This window comes from Nyctereutes procyonoides, unplaced genomic scaffold (assembly GCF_905146905.1).
Source record: "Nyctereutes procyonoides isolate TBG_1078 unplaced genomic scaffold, NYPRO_anot_genome, whole genome shotgun sequence".
Classification (NCBI taxonomy): Eukaryota; Metazoa; Chordata; class Mammalia; order Carnivora; family Canidae; genus Nyctereutes; species Nyctereutes procyonoides.
The window spans coordinates 6,622,142-6,639,794 of NW_026575037.1; the positions used below are offsets into that span (position 1 = coordinate 6,622,142).

A 17,653-nucleotide genomic window follows, 5' to 3' on the forward strand; every position below is an offset into this window, starting at 1 on the left:
TTTTGCTGTCTCCTTACCCAGTTCGCGTGCGCCGAGGGGCACAGGCAGGCACAGCTTACGAAGCATTAAAGCATCCCGAGACGCAGGCTGCTGCCTAGTGCCTCAGTTCTGTTCCTCAGCGGGTCCGTGCAAACTTCCGAGATCCAGGGCTCGGGGGGGGGGGGGGGGGGGCGGCTTCGGCGAGTCTCCGGGGGCGGCGCCACACACTCGCCCGGGCCCGGGGCTACCGCGCCGGGGGCCGCGTCGGACTTGCAGGAAGTTTCCGTCTCCTCCCGCGCGCTCACGGGATCGCGGGCGCACCACGGAGAGCGGGCTGCGGGGGCGAGCGGGTCGCGCCGCGCTCCGGGCGCCGGCGGCCAGGTGCGCTCTCGCCTCGCCGAGTCCCCGCGGGCCGGAAAGGGGCGGGGCGGCCGCGGGCGGTGGGCGGAGCCCGGCGGCGGCGCGGCCAATAAAGTCCCGAGCCGGCGCCGGCCGTGCGCGTGACGCTGCGTAGCGGGCTGCGAGGCCGGGGGCGGAGGGGCCGGCGAGCGCGGCGCTTTATCTTCGCCCGCGGCGGGGCCGGCTGCGTCGCTGGCCTTGGGCGCCCGGCGAGCCTCCCGCCGCCCAGCGTCCCTCCCGCCGGCCGCGCCGTGAGCGCTCCCCGGCTTTGCCCTCCCTGCCGAGGCCCCCGCCGTCGCGCTCCGGCCCCAGGTAATGCCCGTGCGCCCCGACCCCCTCCTCGCCGGCAGCCTGCGCCCTCCCGCCCCAGCCGGAGCGGAAGGGGAAAGAAGCGGAGGCTGCCCCTCCGGCCCGGCCGGCCCGGCCTTGCCCTGGGTCGGGGAGGCCCCGCGAGTCCCGGGCGGTGACGCGGAGGGGGAGGGCGGGAAAGTTAGCGTGGGGCGCCCTCGTGGCTGGCCGCCCTTTAAACCTCGGAGGTTTGGTCCGCGGCCCCCCAGATCCCGTGGCATCTCTCCAGCGGGTGCTTCCAGAAGTTCCGAATTACAAGACGTTTTCTTCTTTAAAAAGCGAAACCAAAGAATGCGCCCAGGCAATCGGGGATTGATTGAGGAACGACCAAGTGTGCGAAGGGGGCAGGTAGCTGGCGCCTGAAGACCTCGCTGTCCCCCTCTGGCTGGGCACCAGAGCCTCTCATCAAGCTCCTATTTCATCTTCAGATGCGATGGCTGGACTTTCCTGCCGCTGTTCCATATTCATAGCCACTCGGTTTCTCTGCTACGTGTATTTAGAAGTTGTTTGTAACCGAGAAACGACTTTAAACGCTCTTTTTTTTCGTGTTTCTGTCTAGATGAAGTTCGCCGGTCACTTTCTAAGTCGCTGCCACCGTTGAAACTACCCCCCCCCCCTTTTTTTTTCCCGGAATACCTGCCTTTGACACAGAATTCAGCTTGAAGCGGGTCCCTCCCTGCCTCCCTCCCCCCCTTTATGTGGGTGATATCCACGAATGACTTGTTAGGGAAGTTTGTGTGTTGTCTAGAGAAGGGAATGGCTTCGGGGAGGAGCTCTGATACATCCAAGAGTAATCATTTTAAAACGCACGTGTCTCAGTGCCTCACAGGTTTAGAAACCTCAGACATTTCACATTCTTGGAGAATAAAGAGCCACTCTCCTTCATTTCATTTTGGGCCACTTTCCTCCCGGGTCTCTAGGCTCAAACCACATTGGTTTTATTTTTTTGTTCTAAGAAAGGCTCTTTACTCACTCTCGTGGTCTTAAGGGATTTCCTCCACCTCTACTACACCATTCTCCCCTTTCCCCAAATCCAACACGTGCCTCAAATATCACTTACGGAAACCCAATGCATATCTCTGTTAAGCCCTCCTAGAACTCTATTTTCCCTAGCAGCCGTTTATCATCAGTTGTAATAAGTTTGTCACTTAGATGCTTTGTTTCTTTTGGCGTCTACATTTCATGAAGCTGGGCCAGTGCATCCTGCCTATAACTTGATTACCAGAGTCTGGCCTAGCACCTGGCACAGCAGAACACAGGAGCTGGAGAACAGAGGAAGGAACTTTTTTGAATGGAAAATGTTAACTAGGAAAGAGTGCCTGCCTGCTCCTTTTGGGAGGGAAATGGGAAAAGTTTTTAACAAAGGCCAGTTAACTTTTTTTTTTTAATCACATAGGATAAATGATGATTATATTGACCATATAAATGTGAATGAGAATTTGAATTCTTTAGCTAATTGACTTAATGACTTAATGATATATAAGTGTTGTGGGGTTGTTCCTCCCTCCCTCCCTCCCTCACTTTTCTTTTCTCTCTCTCTCCCTCTCTCTCTCTTTCTCTTTCTCTCCAAGTGGGCACCCCTCAGGGAGCCCCATGTGGGACTCGATCCTGGGACTCCAGGATCACGCCCTGAGCTGAAGGCAGATGCTCAACCACTGAGCCACTCAAGCATCCCTCTTCTTTTTTTTTTTTAAATGACCTTATGTATTTATTCATGAGAGACACAGACAGGCTGAGGGAGAAGCAGGAGCTCGACGACTCAAGATTGGATCCCCCTACCACTCTCTGAGCCAAAGGCAGACGGCTCAACCTCTGAGTTCACTTAAGCATCCCTATAGGGTTGTTCCTGAGTACATCTTTGCTTGGAAGGGAGCAGGGAGAAACTTTATCTTTTGAATTGTAAATTTATCTGCTGCTATTCTTTTCCTCCACTGAATGTGAGGGGGACTTAGCAAAGTTGGTTACTGAGAGTAAGTTGGTTACTTGTTTTATAGAGTTCTGTTTTTATTTTTATTTTTTAAGATTTTATTTATTTATGAGAGACCTAGAGAGAGAGGCAGGCTCCATGCAGGGAGCCTGACATGGGACTGGATCCTGGGTCTCCAGGATCAGGCCCTGGGCTGAAGGTGATGCTAAACCGCTGAGCCACTCGGGCTGCCCGAGTTATAGGTTCTTTTGAAAGCTTTTTAAATAGGAACACTGCAGGTAGGCTGAAGTTGACATTCTTCCAAACAGGGTTCATTTGTTTCTCAAGTCAATTTTTGTGTTGGTTTCTTTTTTTTTTTTTTTTTTTTTAATTTATTTACGATAGTCACACACACACAGAGAGAGAGAGAGAGGCAGAGACACAGGCAGAGGGAGAAGCAGGCTCCATACACCGGGAGCCCGATGTGGGATTCGATCCCGGGTCTCCAGGATCGCGCCCTGGGCCAAAGGCAGGCGCCAAACCGCTGCGCCACCCAGGGATCCCCTTTGTGTTGGTTTCTTAAGGCAAATTAGATACTATCACACTGAACATTACAAAACCAATGCACAGATTGGATTCTTAAGAAATAGTTGCCCAATCTGTATGTTGTACTTTATTTTTATTTATTTATTTATTTTTAAATTTTTATTTATGATAGTCACAGAGAGAGGCAGAGACACAGGCAGAGGGAGGAGCAGGCTCCATGCACCGGGAGCCCGACGTGGGATTCGATCCCCGGTCTCCAGGATCGCGCCCTGGGCCAAAGGCAGGCGCCAAACCGTTGTGCCACCCAGGGATCCCTGTATGTTGTACTTTAAAATAGCTCTCTGGTCTGCTTTTTGTCACCTGGAGTGTAAATATTTCCATTGCGACTTAGTGGCCATGTGACTTTGAACAGGCTTCATAGCGTTTCCAAATCTTTTGCCTCTTTTAAAATGCAAATATTAAATGAGATATGTGGTGCACCTGCCCTGCTGCCCAGCACCGTAAATGTTACTGGCTTAGTAAACATTAGTTCCTGGTTCCTTTGTTGGTGGACCTCTTGAGAGACTAGTCTTATGATCACTGTTTTTACTTACTCAACTCATTTTGCAACCCAATCCAATATATTTCTTTGTCCTCCTTCCTGAACAAATTGTACAAATTTTAGCTATTAATGTCCCCAAATTGTGAAATACCCTAGGTCCCTCCCTCCTTTTTTAATTTCCTTTTTTTTTTTTTTGGTCTTACTTGAATTTTCTATGATATTGATCAGATTACTTTTGAGCCTTTTTTTTTTAAATATAGATTTTTATTTCTTTATTAGAGAGTGAGAGCATGAGTAGGGGGGAGAAGGAGAAGCAGGCTCCTCACTAAGCAGGGGGTCTGACTGGACTCTTGACAGACTGAACCAACCAGGCACCCTTCTTGAATCTTTTAACTGGATTTCTAAATTGCTTGCTCCTGGTCCTCCTCTAATCTCTCCTAGGCCTTGTTTCCCCCCCCCCCCCCACTATTCTTTAAGTGCCTTGTAATATTGGGAAAATGACTTAACCTGTGAAACAGGAAAATAGTATCTCCTGCATAGGTAGTTGTGAGAATTGAATGAGCCATAGTAAGTACTAGGTAAATATTAGCTTTATTGTTTCCTATGGTCTCTCCCTGGGAGATTTCCTTCCTGTGTCTTGGTCTTAGCTGCTCCCACTCATGGATCCAGATCTTTGTCTCTAGTCCAGGCTTGTATGTTCACCTGTCTGCCTTTTCATCATTTGGCTGACCTGCAGGCATATCATACTGAACTTACCTACTCCTTTCTCTTCTGTAGTTTCTTAGCTTAATGGCACACCCGTGACCTTAGTCAGCTGAGTTAGGAAACTCTGGATCTCTATTTCTGGATGCCTTCTGGCTGTAGCCACCTGGATATCATATCATAGGTATCACCTTGATGCTTGTACAATTATCTTATCTCTGATTTCTTTGTGAGATCATTTGTTTATTTAATAATCAAATAATCACATGCAAGGTGCCTGGGTGGCTCATTTGGTTAAGTATCTGCTTTCTGCTCAGGTCATGAGCCTAGGGTCCCTGGAATAGGTCCCAAGTTGGGTTCCCTGCTCATTGGGGAGCCTGCTTTTTCATCTGCCTCTTCCCCACCCCGCTCGTGCTCTCTTTTGTGCTCTCTCTTTCTCAAATAAAATGTTTAAGAAAAAAAAATTGCATGCCATTTGAGGCTTATTTCTCACCTTTATCTTTTTTATGTGTTTGCTTATTGTTCTCTTTGACAGTCCCTCATCCTCTACATTGTCTTATTAAAAGACAAATATTAAGTCATTCTCTTGTTTTTTTTATGTATATATTTAAAGTTTTTTTTTTTAAAGGTTTTATTTATTCATGAGAGAGACAGAGGCAGACACACAGACAGAGGGAGAAGCAGGCTTCCCTCATAGAGCTTGATGTGGGACTCGATCCCAAGACCCCGGGATCATGCCCTGAGCCGAAGGCAGATGGTCAACCACTGAGCTGCCACCCAGGTGCCCCTGATTCCTACTTTTAAAGTTTTCTTTCTTTCCTGTCATCTAGAGTTATGCCTTTGGCAGTCACTGCCTTTTTCTGTTTGAAAATGCCAACAGGATTACCTACCTCATAGGGTTATTGTTAGGATTAAAGGAGGGAATGTACACAAATGTACACAAAGCTCTTATCAGAGAGTAGAGCAAATAGTTCCCAATAAAGGGAACTGGCTAACAATTCTTAATTTTTCTGATTATTTGGTGCTGTGTTAAAAAATAGAGCAGAAGGGAGAAAATGAAGACGGACTAGTTAGGTTACTACAGAGAGGGGACCACGGCTTAGACTCTGGTAAAGGTGGTGGGTGTGGTGAGAATACATCACAAGTGGGGATTTATTTTGAAGGCAGAGTAAAATGGACTTGCTGTTGGATGGGATAAGGGGAAGTAGAGAATTAAGGATGACTCCTAGGTTTTGTTTAAAATCTGGGCAGAGTGACTGCTAGTCCCATTAGATGGATAGGACCGTGAGAAGAATGGCATTGGTGGGAACATTAGTAGTTCAGTTGCTGGAAACCAGAATTATGGACATGGTACAGTTGTTGGTTAACAGTAAGTTCTAGGGGAAGGAACATAAGAAAAGCTTGTTGGAGACGGGAAGTCAGGGAGCTGGGAGGCCAGGATATTGGATGGATCTTTGTACATGGATGTTGAAGTTAAAGAAACATGGAAAAGTTAGTGGTAGCGATTGAGGGGGAGTGAGATTCAGATGTTCCCTCATAATCTTATGATTTACATGATCAGAGGATTTGATCAAAATGAGGTGAGCCATTTTTTTTTTAAAGATTTATTTACGAGGTGGGGGAGAGGACAGGGCGGAGGAGTAGAGGGAGAGGGAGAGAGAACCCCAAGTAGATTCTGCACTGACTGCAGAGTCTAATGCAGGGTTCGATTTCACAACCCTGAAATCCTGACCTAAGCTGAAACCAAGAATCAGACTCTTAACCAACTGTGCCACTCAGGTGCCCCAAGGTGAGCCATTTTTAGCCATTTGTCTTTCCTAATGTCTGTATGTATAATAATAATAAAACTTGTTAATATTTTCTTGGAAGCCACGTGGTATTTGAATTGCATTTGAAAAAGTATATAAATACGGCCCTTTATTTACCCTCCTCTAGTACTTCATAAAAGCAAACCCTAGAATTTGAGGGATGATATGGCTTAATGTTTGACTGTCATTTATAGCATATGGGAGGTAGATATGTAGGTATCAGATTACTTGGTTAATTTTGCAATCTTGGTTGTAAATAATAATGGCACTTCCGTGTATATTGTCTTCTATTGTTACAGCTCGGTGTCATTGTATTTATCTCCATGTTCTAGATGAGGAAACAGATTCAGAAGGTTGGAGGATTTACTGAGGACACGGTGATGTGATCGAGCAGGGGTGTAAACTCTCTCTTAGTGTTTGGCTAACCAATCCTGTGCCCTTGGAGTTCTCACTTCCTGCTAAATAGAGGAAATTGAGGCCAAAGAAGTTAGTATGGACTATGACACAAAGATTTTGTTGTGTAGAGTTAACATTTTCTTCTTTGGCTCACTTCTAAAATAAGTAGCTTTAAACTATGGCAGTGTAATCGTGCAGACTCAGTACCGGTGTTTTGGCTTTTGAAGTAAGGCTTTCTTGTCTAGACTGGGTTGTTGGCTCCTGGTCTCATAACCAAGAACTTTAATGTTTTCATTGTTCTCTGGGGTACCCAGGCTTAATTTTTTGTTTGTTTGTTTTTTTTTCTTTGCTTGTTAAATAGCATCTATTTGTCAAACTTGTTTTATGAAGTATTTTTTTCACTTTTTTTTAAGATTTTATTCATTTATTCATAGAGAGAGGCAGAGACACAGGCAGAGGGAGAAGCAGGCATCATACAGAGAGCCCGACGTGGGACTCCATCCAGTGTCTCCAGGATCATGCCCTGGGCTGCACCACCGGGGCTGCCCTTTTTTTCACCTTTTTAAAAGTAGACTCCACGCCTAACATGAAGCTCAGGGTGGGGCCTGAACTCACAACTCTGAGATCAAGACCTGAGCTGAGATCAAGCGTCAAATGCTCAACTGACTGAGCCACCCAGGCGCCCCGTTAATCAACATAAAATAATCAACAAGATTTAGTCTCAGAGCCAAAAGTAACAGTGTTTTAGTCAGCCTGTACAAGTTGCTTTATGTGATAAAATGTATAATTATTTAAATTATTGAAATATTTGAAGTTTTTGCATACCCTTAGAAGTCTAGGGGACCCCTCCCCACCCCTGATTAAGAACACTTGTCATAGATCTTGTTGAGTAGGATGTATGTAGAAAGCTGTTAACAGTAAAGATGGTGTTGGTTGTCATCCTCCCAGCTTATGTTTGCCTCCTGATTCTCTATGTGAGAGAACTCTGTTAGAAAATTGGTTGTATTAACTGATAGGTCTGTACTAATGCATGCCTATCATGTTTCAGCTACTCCCCCACTAGATTTGAGGGTTTCAAAGAGAAAATATGTTGTTCTTGTCTTGGGGAACCTTATGCTTAGTTTAAGAGGCAGACGGCGTTGCTGAGTGTAGTGGTGTAATGGGATGTACAGAGTGCAGTGGGGCCACAGAGGGGGATGACGTGAGAGATGATGCCCTATCAAACCTTAGCACAGGAGATCATTCAAGGTGTCTGGTGATTACAGCCTAGGCTATGGAATCCCTGGGTCCAGTTTTGGATCTTAGTTCTGCTGTTGGAGAACTGTATGATTCAGGGCAAGTTAAATTCCCTCTAAACTATATTTTTTTCACCTGTAAAATGAGGATAATACCTGTCTTCGTAATGGTTGTAGAGATTGAAAACAAAGGACTTAGCAGTACAGTGTCTGGCAGGCACACAGTAACTGCTCATTAAGTCAAAGCTGTTATTACTGCTGTTTCTACTGCTGCTGTTCTGACCCTTTGAAGGCTGAGTAGGGTTAGCTATATAAGGGGCAGGGGAGAAAGCTTTCTAGAGACAGGAAGGAATATTTGGGAAGACATGGTAACCAAAGACAGTATTGGGGAATGAAATAACATATTTGCCTTACAGATTATATTGAGATTAAAATACACATAAAGCACATAAACATGCACAAGTATAGTCGCCATCACATCCCTGTTTAGATGCAAAAAGTACAGTTCTTACTTTTTTTTTTGATTTTTTTATTTATTTATGATAGAGAGAGAGAGAGAGGCGCAGAGACATAGGCAGAGGGAGAAGCAGGCCTCATGCACCGGGAGCCCGATGTGGGATTTGATCCTGGGTCTCCAGGATCGCGCCCTGGGCCAAAGGCAGGCGCCAAACCGCTGCGCCACCCAGGGATCCCCAGTTCTTACTTTTTAATTGCGAGTTACCCTCTGTACAGTTCCTTCCTTTTTTGAAACATCTTGGTTCTTTTTGCGGCTTTATGTTGTTTTCTTCCCTGATCTCTACTTGCTGATGTCTTACTTGGAGGACATCCCTAGTTTTTTTTTTTTTTTTTTTAAGATTTTATTTATTTATTCATGAGAGACACAGGCAGAGACAGACATAGGCAGAGGGAGAAGCAGACACCCCACAGGAAGAGCCTGATGAGGAACTCAATCCTGGGACCGGGATCCCACCCTGAGCCAAAGACATATGCTCAGCCACTGTTCGACTCAGGTGTCCTCCTCATCTTTTCTGCTGGAGAGTTAAATGCTCTTCTGGCTTCCTCTGTCACTGTTACACAAAGCACTTTTATCAGTTGCCCTGACCTCTTTCCTAGGTTCCTCTGAATTGAATCTTATTGGTCTCCTAACATTTTGACTTGAGGTATTCATTTGCTGTTCCATAATAAGGTTCATTTGTTTGATTTCTGAAAAAAATTAGAAGGGAAATGATCTAGATTACTCACATTGTTACATTGCTAAGCAGTGATACTTAAGGAAACAACCAAATGCATCGTGTACTACATTTCATACTAGAAAGGACATTTTAACATAAAAATTTAGAAAGCCCATAATAATAGAATTGAAAAATACGTAGCTTTAAAAATAATGTACTGAGTACTTCATTATTTTTCTTTTTTCTTCAGACTAATGAAAACATAATAAAACACGGCTTTGGAGTAAACCTTGTACTGTGTTCATATCAATCTGCCAAAAATTTGACTGTGATCATATTTTTCCTTGCTTAGAATGAATGGCTCACCACTGCCTAACTGAAAAAAAGTCCTCCTTTCTTAGGCCTTTTCTTTTTTCTTTTTTCTTTTTTTTTAATTTTTATTTATTTATGATAGTCACACACAGAGAGAGAGAGAGAGGCAGAGACACAGGCAGAGGGAGAAGCAGGCTCCATGCACCGGGAGCCCGACGTGGGACTCGATCCCGGGTCTCCAGGATCACGCCCTGGGCCAAAGGCAGGTGCTAAACCGCTGCGCCACCCAGGGATCCCTCTTAGGCCTTTTCAGTTTAACTGTAGCTCTCCTTTCTAGTCTTTTCCCTCATCACATTTCTCTGTTAACAACTTAAAAAAAAAATTAAGAGAGTTAATGGTGTTTGTGGTTTGGATCTAGCCCAAGTTCAAATCTGGCCCTGTGTGGTTTTGGGCAAGTTACTGTCAAGAGAAGAAAAGCAGACCTTGGCATCCCAGAGCTGTGCTGGTATCAGCTAGGCCTTGATGTTGCCATGAGCTAGCCTGGCACTTAGCCTCTGGGTCGTCTTGGTGTTCTTGCATTGAACACAAACAATTTCACTGAGTATCAGCATCAAGACCTGATGGATCAAGACCAAAACAGGAACATGCCGTACTCATGTCTTGACCTAGACAAAACGTGAACATGGTCCAAGTCAAAATCTCCAATACCCCTCCCTACAGGCTATAATGTGAATGACTGTTGCTGTTATTTTGGTTACAGCTTCAGCCTCCCTATAGAGATTTGTTGATCTACCCAGTCATAGAATTGTTCCTACTTTCTGGCTGCACTCAGGCCAGAGTGAACCTCTGCTTCTCTGGACTCTCCCAAAAACTCATCTAGCCAATTCCCAAATCCTGAATAAATCATTTCTGATATTCTGAAATTCCCGTTGTTTCCCTTGGCATGTGATCTAATAAACTAAACTTGTTCAGCTGTAGGAATGTTCCTGGTGTGTGGGCAGAGGGCATTGACAGTAAGTTGTTTGAGCTTTGATTTTTTTTTTTTAACATGTGAACTGTGATTAATAACCTCTTTTTTGCAGTTATAAATGATTAGGTGAGAAAACTTAAAGCACCCAAGAGAGTCCTTGAGTTTTTAGCTACTCAACAAAAGCTTGTTATCCTATTCTCTAGTAAAGTAGTCGGATCATTCCCCCCTCCCCCCTTGGGCTTGGAAGGACCTTGTTTTAATGCGTTCTCATCTGTGGGTGCTCTGTTCTCATTATTCAGGACTCCAAATACCTTCTTTTCTGTGATACCTTTACGTCTCTCCATGATCTCTTCTGTTTCCAAACTTCATGTATTGTTTTTACCATTGACTTGACTGTTAATTGTACTCTACTTGTGACATCTTTGTACTTATCTTTTGTTATCTAGTTTTTTTTTAAAGATTTATTTACTAGAGAGTATGCACGAGTAGCAGAGGGAGAGTGAGTCTCCAGCTGCTCCATACTGATCATGGAGCCCCATGTGGGGCTTGATCTCTTGGATCTGAGATCATGACCTGAGCTTAAACCAAGAGTCATATACTCAACCGACAGCACCACCCAGGCACCCCTTGTTATAGAATTCTTTTTTTTTTTTTTTGGTTATATAATTCTTAATTTTTCATATACTTATGTCTTGTTCAACTAAACTGTTCTTTAAGAATGGGGTTTTTGTTTAGATAAGGACCATAGAAACCAGGTATTTTATAAAGAATAATTTCTTTGAATTTGTTATAGTATGTTGTACTCAGAAAATGCTTAAATATGATTAAGGTAAAACAAAAGGAAGAAAGTATGTCATTTTTCACCTCAAATATGGTGATAGTGTGACATTTGCCTAAGTCATATCTGCAAAGTGAAAGTGAAGGGGAGCAAAATATGCCACCCCAAAATGTGCCACTTTGTCATATTGATTATTTTGAATCAAAGTTACTTAAGAACATCCAGTGCAAGGAGGACGCTCTGAGCCTCCTTTGTCTTCCTGAAAACAGGAAGAAAATCTCCCAGGTGAAACATACCCTCCCTAGCAGGAGGGTAGAAGACATCCCCTGTCATCAGACATAAGGAATTTCAGGCTACGAAGGCTGTTTAACAAGTCTTATGACTTCTTCAGTAATTGACTACCCCAAGTCTAAACCCCTTTGTCTTAGCAGGTCTTCACACATATATTGTTTCTTTGTCTGAAAAGATATAGCATTGCCTGCTTTGGTCACTTCTTTGAGTCCCATTATTTTTATGGTCTCTCTTACGAAATTAAATGTGTTTTTTCTCCTGTTAATTTGTCTTATGTCAGTATGATTACCAGATCAATCCAGAAACCTAGAAGGGAAGAAGGGAAAAGTTTCATCTCCAACAAAAGCTTTTCATGTCTTCCTTCCTAGACAGTACAATGGTGGGCGAAGAGAAGACGTCTCTAAGAAAACGGCTGTCAAAGTCCAGGGAAAATTCTGAGGAAAAGGAAGACCAGAGAAGCCCTTCAAAGGAGTCTCTAGAGACACCTAGCAATGGTGAGGCTTTTAATTTTTTTTTCCAGCTATTTAAGTTTTATTAACCTTACTCAGTAAATATGCACGATGTGAAGTTATTTTTATAGTGAAGATTGCTGAAGATACTGCAGAGGACATGCTTCATTACCATTGACATGCTTCACTACCATTGACCTTGTGCTGGCAGGGGATGACTTCTTATCTACTGCCTTGATAACTCCAAGGACCACCGTTTGTCTCATGTCCCGCACAGCGAAACGGCCTAGAGAAGGTCTCCACACACATGGCCTTGCTGGGGACCGTGTACACAGTGGCCATATCACCAGGCTCCAGGGCTTTGGCTCGTCTTCCAGCCTCTTGCTTGAGAGCTGATCAGTCTTTTCCCCACAGTTTAGGAGATGTGAGCCTTAGGGCAGTCCTGCGCTTGGGCATGCCAGCATCGATCTGCCTGGGCTGCTTTAAGACTCACCTGTGCCATGGTGCTGCCAGCCTCCATGGGAACAATCATTCTTGCTGTCTCCAGCCACATCTGCACGAGGCACATCCTTTACGACGCATATTTCCTGCTGAAGTCCACATTGTCACCAGCAGGGCCTCCAACAGGCCTCGTGGTGCACCTCCACAGACCTGACCTCCGGTGAGGTTGGTGGGGACAAAGGTGACCACCCTCCCAGGTTTCAGGAAGCCAGTTCCACCTGGCCTCTAGGCACAGTGCCAGTACCTCTGATCTTGTACACATCTTGTTGACTGGATGGGAGAGTAGAGTCCAGAGACTTCCAGCAGAGTCACCCCAGTGACGTTTCATTTGTCCTCCTGACCATCCAGCCAGGGCATGTTGTTGCTGTACCGGCCTGAACTGGGCACAGAGGCTCCGGTGGTCAGGAGTAGCCAGGCTTCCTGAGGTGGGCGCTCACTTCCTAATGATTTGGAAGTGCATGGCGCTGTCTGTAGGCCTGGCAAAGCCCCTCTCGTTGGCAGCCATCATGAGCCGCAAGCTTCTTCAGGCCCCACGTCTAGGTTCTGGTGTGTGCTCGAGGGTCTGCCTTTCTTGAAGCTGCCTGTTTTGAACTTGAGCATGCTGCTGCCATGATGAGCACAGCGCACTTGGCCTTGCATGTCCAGTGATCACATTCTTGATGAAGTCCCCAGGGCCTGGAGCATTGGTGGTGGTGACAGAATGTTTGCTAGTCTCAGACCGTCGGAGGGACACGTGAGTGGTGATGCTGCACTCTCCCTCCACCTTCAGCTTGTCCAGCACCTGGGCATATTTGAAGGAGCTCTTGCTCAAAGCTACTGCTTCCTCCTTGAACTTCTCAGTTTTTTTAAATCCGTGCCTCCATGCTTATAGAAGAGCTAGTTCCCTGGTGGTGGTGGACTTTCCGGAGTCTGTGTGGCTAATGATGAAAGGCAAAGACATTGAATAGGGGTGTTTGCCCATGGTGATAAGTTCATTAGTCAGTGCTCTGAAGGAAAAGAAGCAAACTAGATTCAGAGATCAGCAAGAGCTACCACAGCTGTGAGAGAGACTTAATTTTTTTGAAGTGAGGGAATGAAATAAATTCAGTGTTTTAGAACAGGGATTGCCATCTCTTTAGCTCTCTGTATTATAAGTGGGTATGCTGGTAAGTGCGAAGGTCCAGAGGTGAAAGATAAATTGACAGAGAGAATAGAATAGAACATTTTGATTTAAGCACCAGTCACAGCCACACTATGCTGGTGACACTGGTGTGTAAATTGTTGCAGATGTCACAGAGGTAAGCTTTATTGATGTAAGTGGAATTTGCAGTGTCTACTTTAAGATTTATGTTACATAGAGTTTCCTATGTCTGGTAATAAAGAAATTAGAAAATAAGCCCTTTCTTGTTAATTAATTCCATGAACATTTTTTGGGTATCTACTGTGTTTTTTTTTTTTTTTAATTTTTATTTATTTATGATAGTCACAGAGAGAGAAAGAGAGAGAGGCAGAGACATAGGCAGAGGGAGAAGCAGGCTCCATGCACCCGGAGCCCGATGTGGGATTCGATCCCGGGTCTCCAGGATCGCGCCCTGGGCCAAAGGCAGGCGCCAAACCGCTGCGCCACCCAGGGATCCCTCTACTGTGTTTTAGACACCATTCATCCATTTATTCCTTGAATCACCTAACCTGTCAATAATTACTGGTGCCCTGCTAGGGGCTGGCGCCATTCCAGTGACCAGTACTGTGTGTTTGCCCTCATGGAGTTCCACGTTAGGTGAGTGAGAACCCCTCCCCCAATTAATATAATGAGATTATTATAAATAAGTGCTACTAATTACTCTTCAAAGATGTAATGAGTATAATGAGAGTAATTAGCAGGTACCTAACTTAGTTCAGCACAGGGTTGTAAATCTTGGGGGGGGAAGAGAGATTAGGAAGTTTTATTAGTTCTTCTATCCAAGTTTGCTTAACACACAAATACAAAGAGTATGACACAGTGCTTATTGTTAAGGTCAAGGCTTATGCTTAAGATTGATAGATCTGTAAACACAGCTCCAACTGATGTCATCTGTTGCATCAGCCTATTTATTTTTGCAATGACATTTGTATAGGTCTGATTTCAAGGAGGATTTGAGATTTAAGCCTTGTTTGGTTAACAAATAGGGATATCAGACAGGTTGTCTTTGGCATTGTGAAAGTACTTTCATAATGAAAAGTTCTTTTGCTCTTCCTACTTAAGTCTAATTGTAAATACAGCAGCTGGATCCCACCAGGAATATACATGTTGCTGCTTACATTTGCATGATGAAGTTTATTGATTGTTAGGCTCTTCATTAGCTATTTATGAAATATTTATATTGCATATGGCTAGTTTTAATGTGATATAAAAAGTGAAATTTGTACACAAGGATGAGTCAGCATTGAGTAGTAACCTTCCCCTTCTATGATTCTGGGATGGTTGGTAATCCATGTTGTCTGCCTTGGAGACAGAAAAATCACTTTATTGAAAGAAAATATGATTTTTCTCTTAATGTTCCAATTTGTAAAAAGCTCTTAAGTTACTCTTAATTTTTACATATTTTCAGTGCCTCTTATCTTAATTCATTAACTCTTAACATTCCAAGTTCTTTTTTTGTTTTTTTTAAAGATTTTATTTATTCCTGAGAGACACACAGAGAGAGGCAGAGACATAGGCAGAGGGAGAAGCCCTGCAGGGAGCCTTATGTGGGACCGGATCCCAGGACCCTGGGATCACCTGAGCCAAAGGCAGATGCTCAATCACTGAGCCACCCAGGTGCCCCTAAACATTCCAAGTTCTTTTTTTTTTTTTTTTTTTTTTTTTAACATTCCAAGTTCTAATGCAGATATTAAATCGAATTGTTGGGACGTGTGGGTGGCTCAGTGGTTGAGCGTCTGCCTTTGGCTCAGGTTGTAATCCCAGGGTCCTGGGATTGTGTCCCGTATCAGGCTCCCTGCCAGGAACTTGCTTCTCCCTCTGCCTGTGTCTCTGCCTCTCTCTCTGTCTTTCATAAATAAATAAATAGAATTTATAAAAAAAAAATTGTTTAGCTTAAAGCCAGAAGCATGACCTCCTTGGTTGTAAGGCTGATCTGAAAATAGAATGTGTTTCTCCACTTGTTTTGACTTTGTTCACTTTGGGGAATAAGCAGATGGGTAAAATGTGGCCTCTGAAAGCAAGCCATGCCAATCAGTATGTATGGCCCACTAACCAGGACTGAGGTCATCAGCACCAGCTGGGAACTTGTTAGAAATGCCTCACCTCACCTTTACTGAGGATGATTTTATTTTAAAAAGCTTTGTAGGTGATATGTAGGTTCAAGTTTGAGGTACAATCTTAGAGGGACAGTTCTCAGTTGGTGTGTACGTTGGAATACTCCAGAAGAATGGAATCAGTAAGATATATATAGATACATAGATAGATTTATTATGAGATATTGGCTCAGATGGAGGCTGAAGTCCCACAATCTTCCATCTACAGGTGGGAGTCCTACGGAAGCCAGTGGTGTAGTTCAGTCCAAATCTGTAGTCTTCAGAGGCCTGCTAACCAGGGACCAATGGCATAGCAAAGGTCTCACTCTGGGGCCTAAGAATCCAGGAAGGAGATGAGTGTCCCATTTTAATCAAGAGTACAAATATGCCCTTCTGCCTCTTTTTCTCCTCAGGCCCTCCAGCACTGGGGGGGGTGATCCTCTTTACTCAGTCTGATTCAAATGCTTATCTCTTCTGGAAACACCCTTACACCTAGAAATTATGTTTTATCAGCTATCTGGGCATTCCTTAGCCCAGTCAGGTTGACACAAAATTAACTTGTAGAATGAAAAGAAATCACTCAACAAACAGAAACAGCTTATTGAACCCCATCCTGGACCTATTCAATCAGAATCTCAGGGGAAGGGTCCCAGGAATGTTAAGTTTGAAAAAGTTTGCTGGATAATATTGACTGGCATCGCCAGTTGAAACACACTGTTATCAAGAGCTCATATCTAACTGTCTTGTGATGTGTCCTTTGACATAGCTCTAAGGATTTTTTCATTACACTCGTGTAATTCTTGAATTCTTTTTTTTTTTTTTTTTTTAAGATTTTTAAAATTTATTCATGAGAGACACAAGAGAGAGAGGCAGAGGGAGAGGAAGAGGGAGAAGCAGGCTCCATGCAGGGAGCCTGATGGGGGACTCGATCCCTGGTCTCCAGGATCATACCCTGGGCTGAAGGTGGTGCTAAACCACTGAGCCACTTGGGCTGCCCTGATTCTTGAATTCTTATTCTGTGTTTCTTCATTCTAGTGAGCTGTCAATGTGATGATTTTATGTCCTAATTTGCTCAAGTTTAGTCTCACAGGTTACCTGTGTCCAACCTAATTTTTTCTAGTGGAGGTGTACCAGTTTGTTAAAGTGTCACCTGACTTTTGGGTTATTGAATTAATAGTGACCATCACAGTGACTGTAGTATTCACATTTTCACAAAAGTATCTTTACCCAGTGCCTAGTAAGTGAAATTATTAATTAGCTTTCTTGATTTTGTGGCATTTGTTTGAAACACCAGTTCTGAAGATAACTTCTTGTCTAAATTGAAAAAATGTTGCCATTACCTGATTTTAAGAGTAATACATAGTTATCCAAAGTTTTTATTTTGCCATCTTGTACCTGCAGTTAAATGTGTTCAGTTCAAAATATACAGAAAAGAATAAGCAAGCAGAAGTGACTCAAAATTCTGTCATGGAAAAATGGGTATATATTGTCCAGACATACATATTTCATTCCCATGAATTATTAACATTTTACACAGATAGAATAGTTTATAGGTTGTTAAGTAACTGGGATCTCAAGAACCCCATGATCGATTTCTTTCCATTGTCAAGTAGTAGATGAGTGGCTACAAAGTATTTTATTCTGTATACATCATATTGTTTCCCTGATGAATTTATTTTTCTGGTATAAAGAAATGGTATTGGACATTTTTACATATTCCACAGATGCCTAAAGAAGAACTGCAGGGTCAAAGTTATTATTTTAAGAAAAATATTTTGATATATTGTCCTGGATTGCAGCATTTACCTTATACTATGTAAACTTATCCTTCTTTATTTTTGTTGTTACTATGTTTAAATTTAAAAAATCTTATATCTCTGGACCCCTGGGTGGCTCAGCAGGTGAGTGTCTGCATTTGGCTCAGGGCGTGATCCCAGGATCTGGAATCAAGTCCCACATTGGGCTCCCTGTGGAGAGCCTGCTTCTCCCTCTGCCTGTGTCTTTGCCTCTCTCTCTCTCTGTGTGTGTCTCTCATGAATAAATAAAGAAATCTTAAAAAATCTTATTT

General features: G+C 43.8%; 1 protein-coding gene across 1 annotated transcript in view; it reads left to right on the forward strand.

Annotated features, from left to right (window-relative positions):
- The first annotated feature begins 508 nt into the window (after nucleotides 1-508).
- The window catches only part of SOAT1 (sterol O-acyltransferase 1), a 76,354-nt gene continuing 59,209 nt past the window's right edge, over nucleotides 509-17,653 (forward strand). The window contains exons 1-2 of the mRNA XM_055319192.1: nucleotides 509-690; nucleotides 11,752-11,877. Coding sequence (XP_055175167.1) covers nucleotides 11,760-11,877 — 118 coding nt within the window. The 5' untranslated portion in view covers nucleotides 509-690; nucleotides 11,752-11,759. The remainder of the gene's footprint in view (nucleotides 691-11,751; nucleotides 11,878-17,653) is intronic.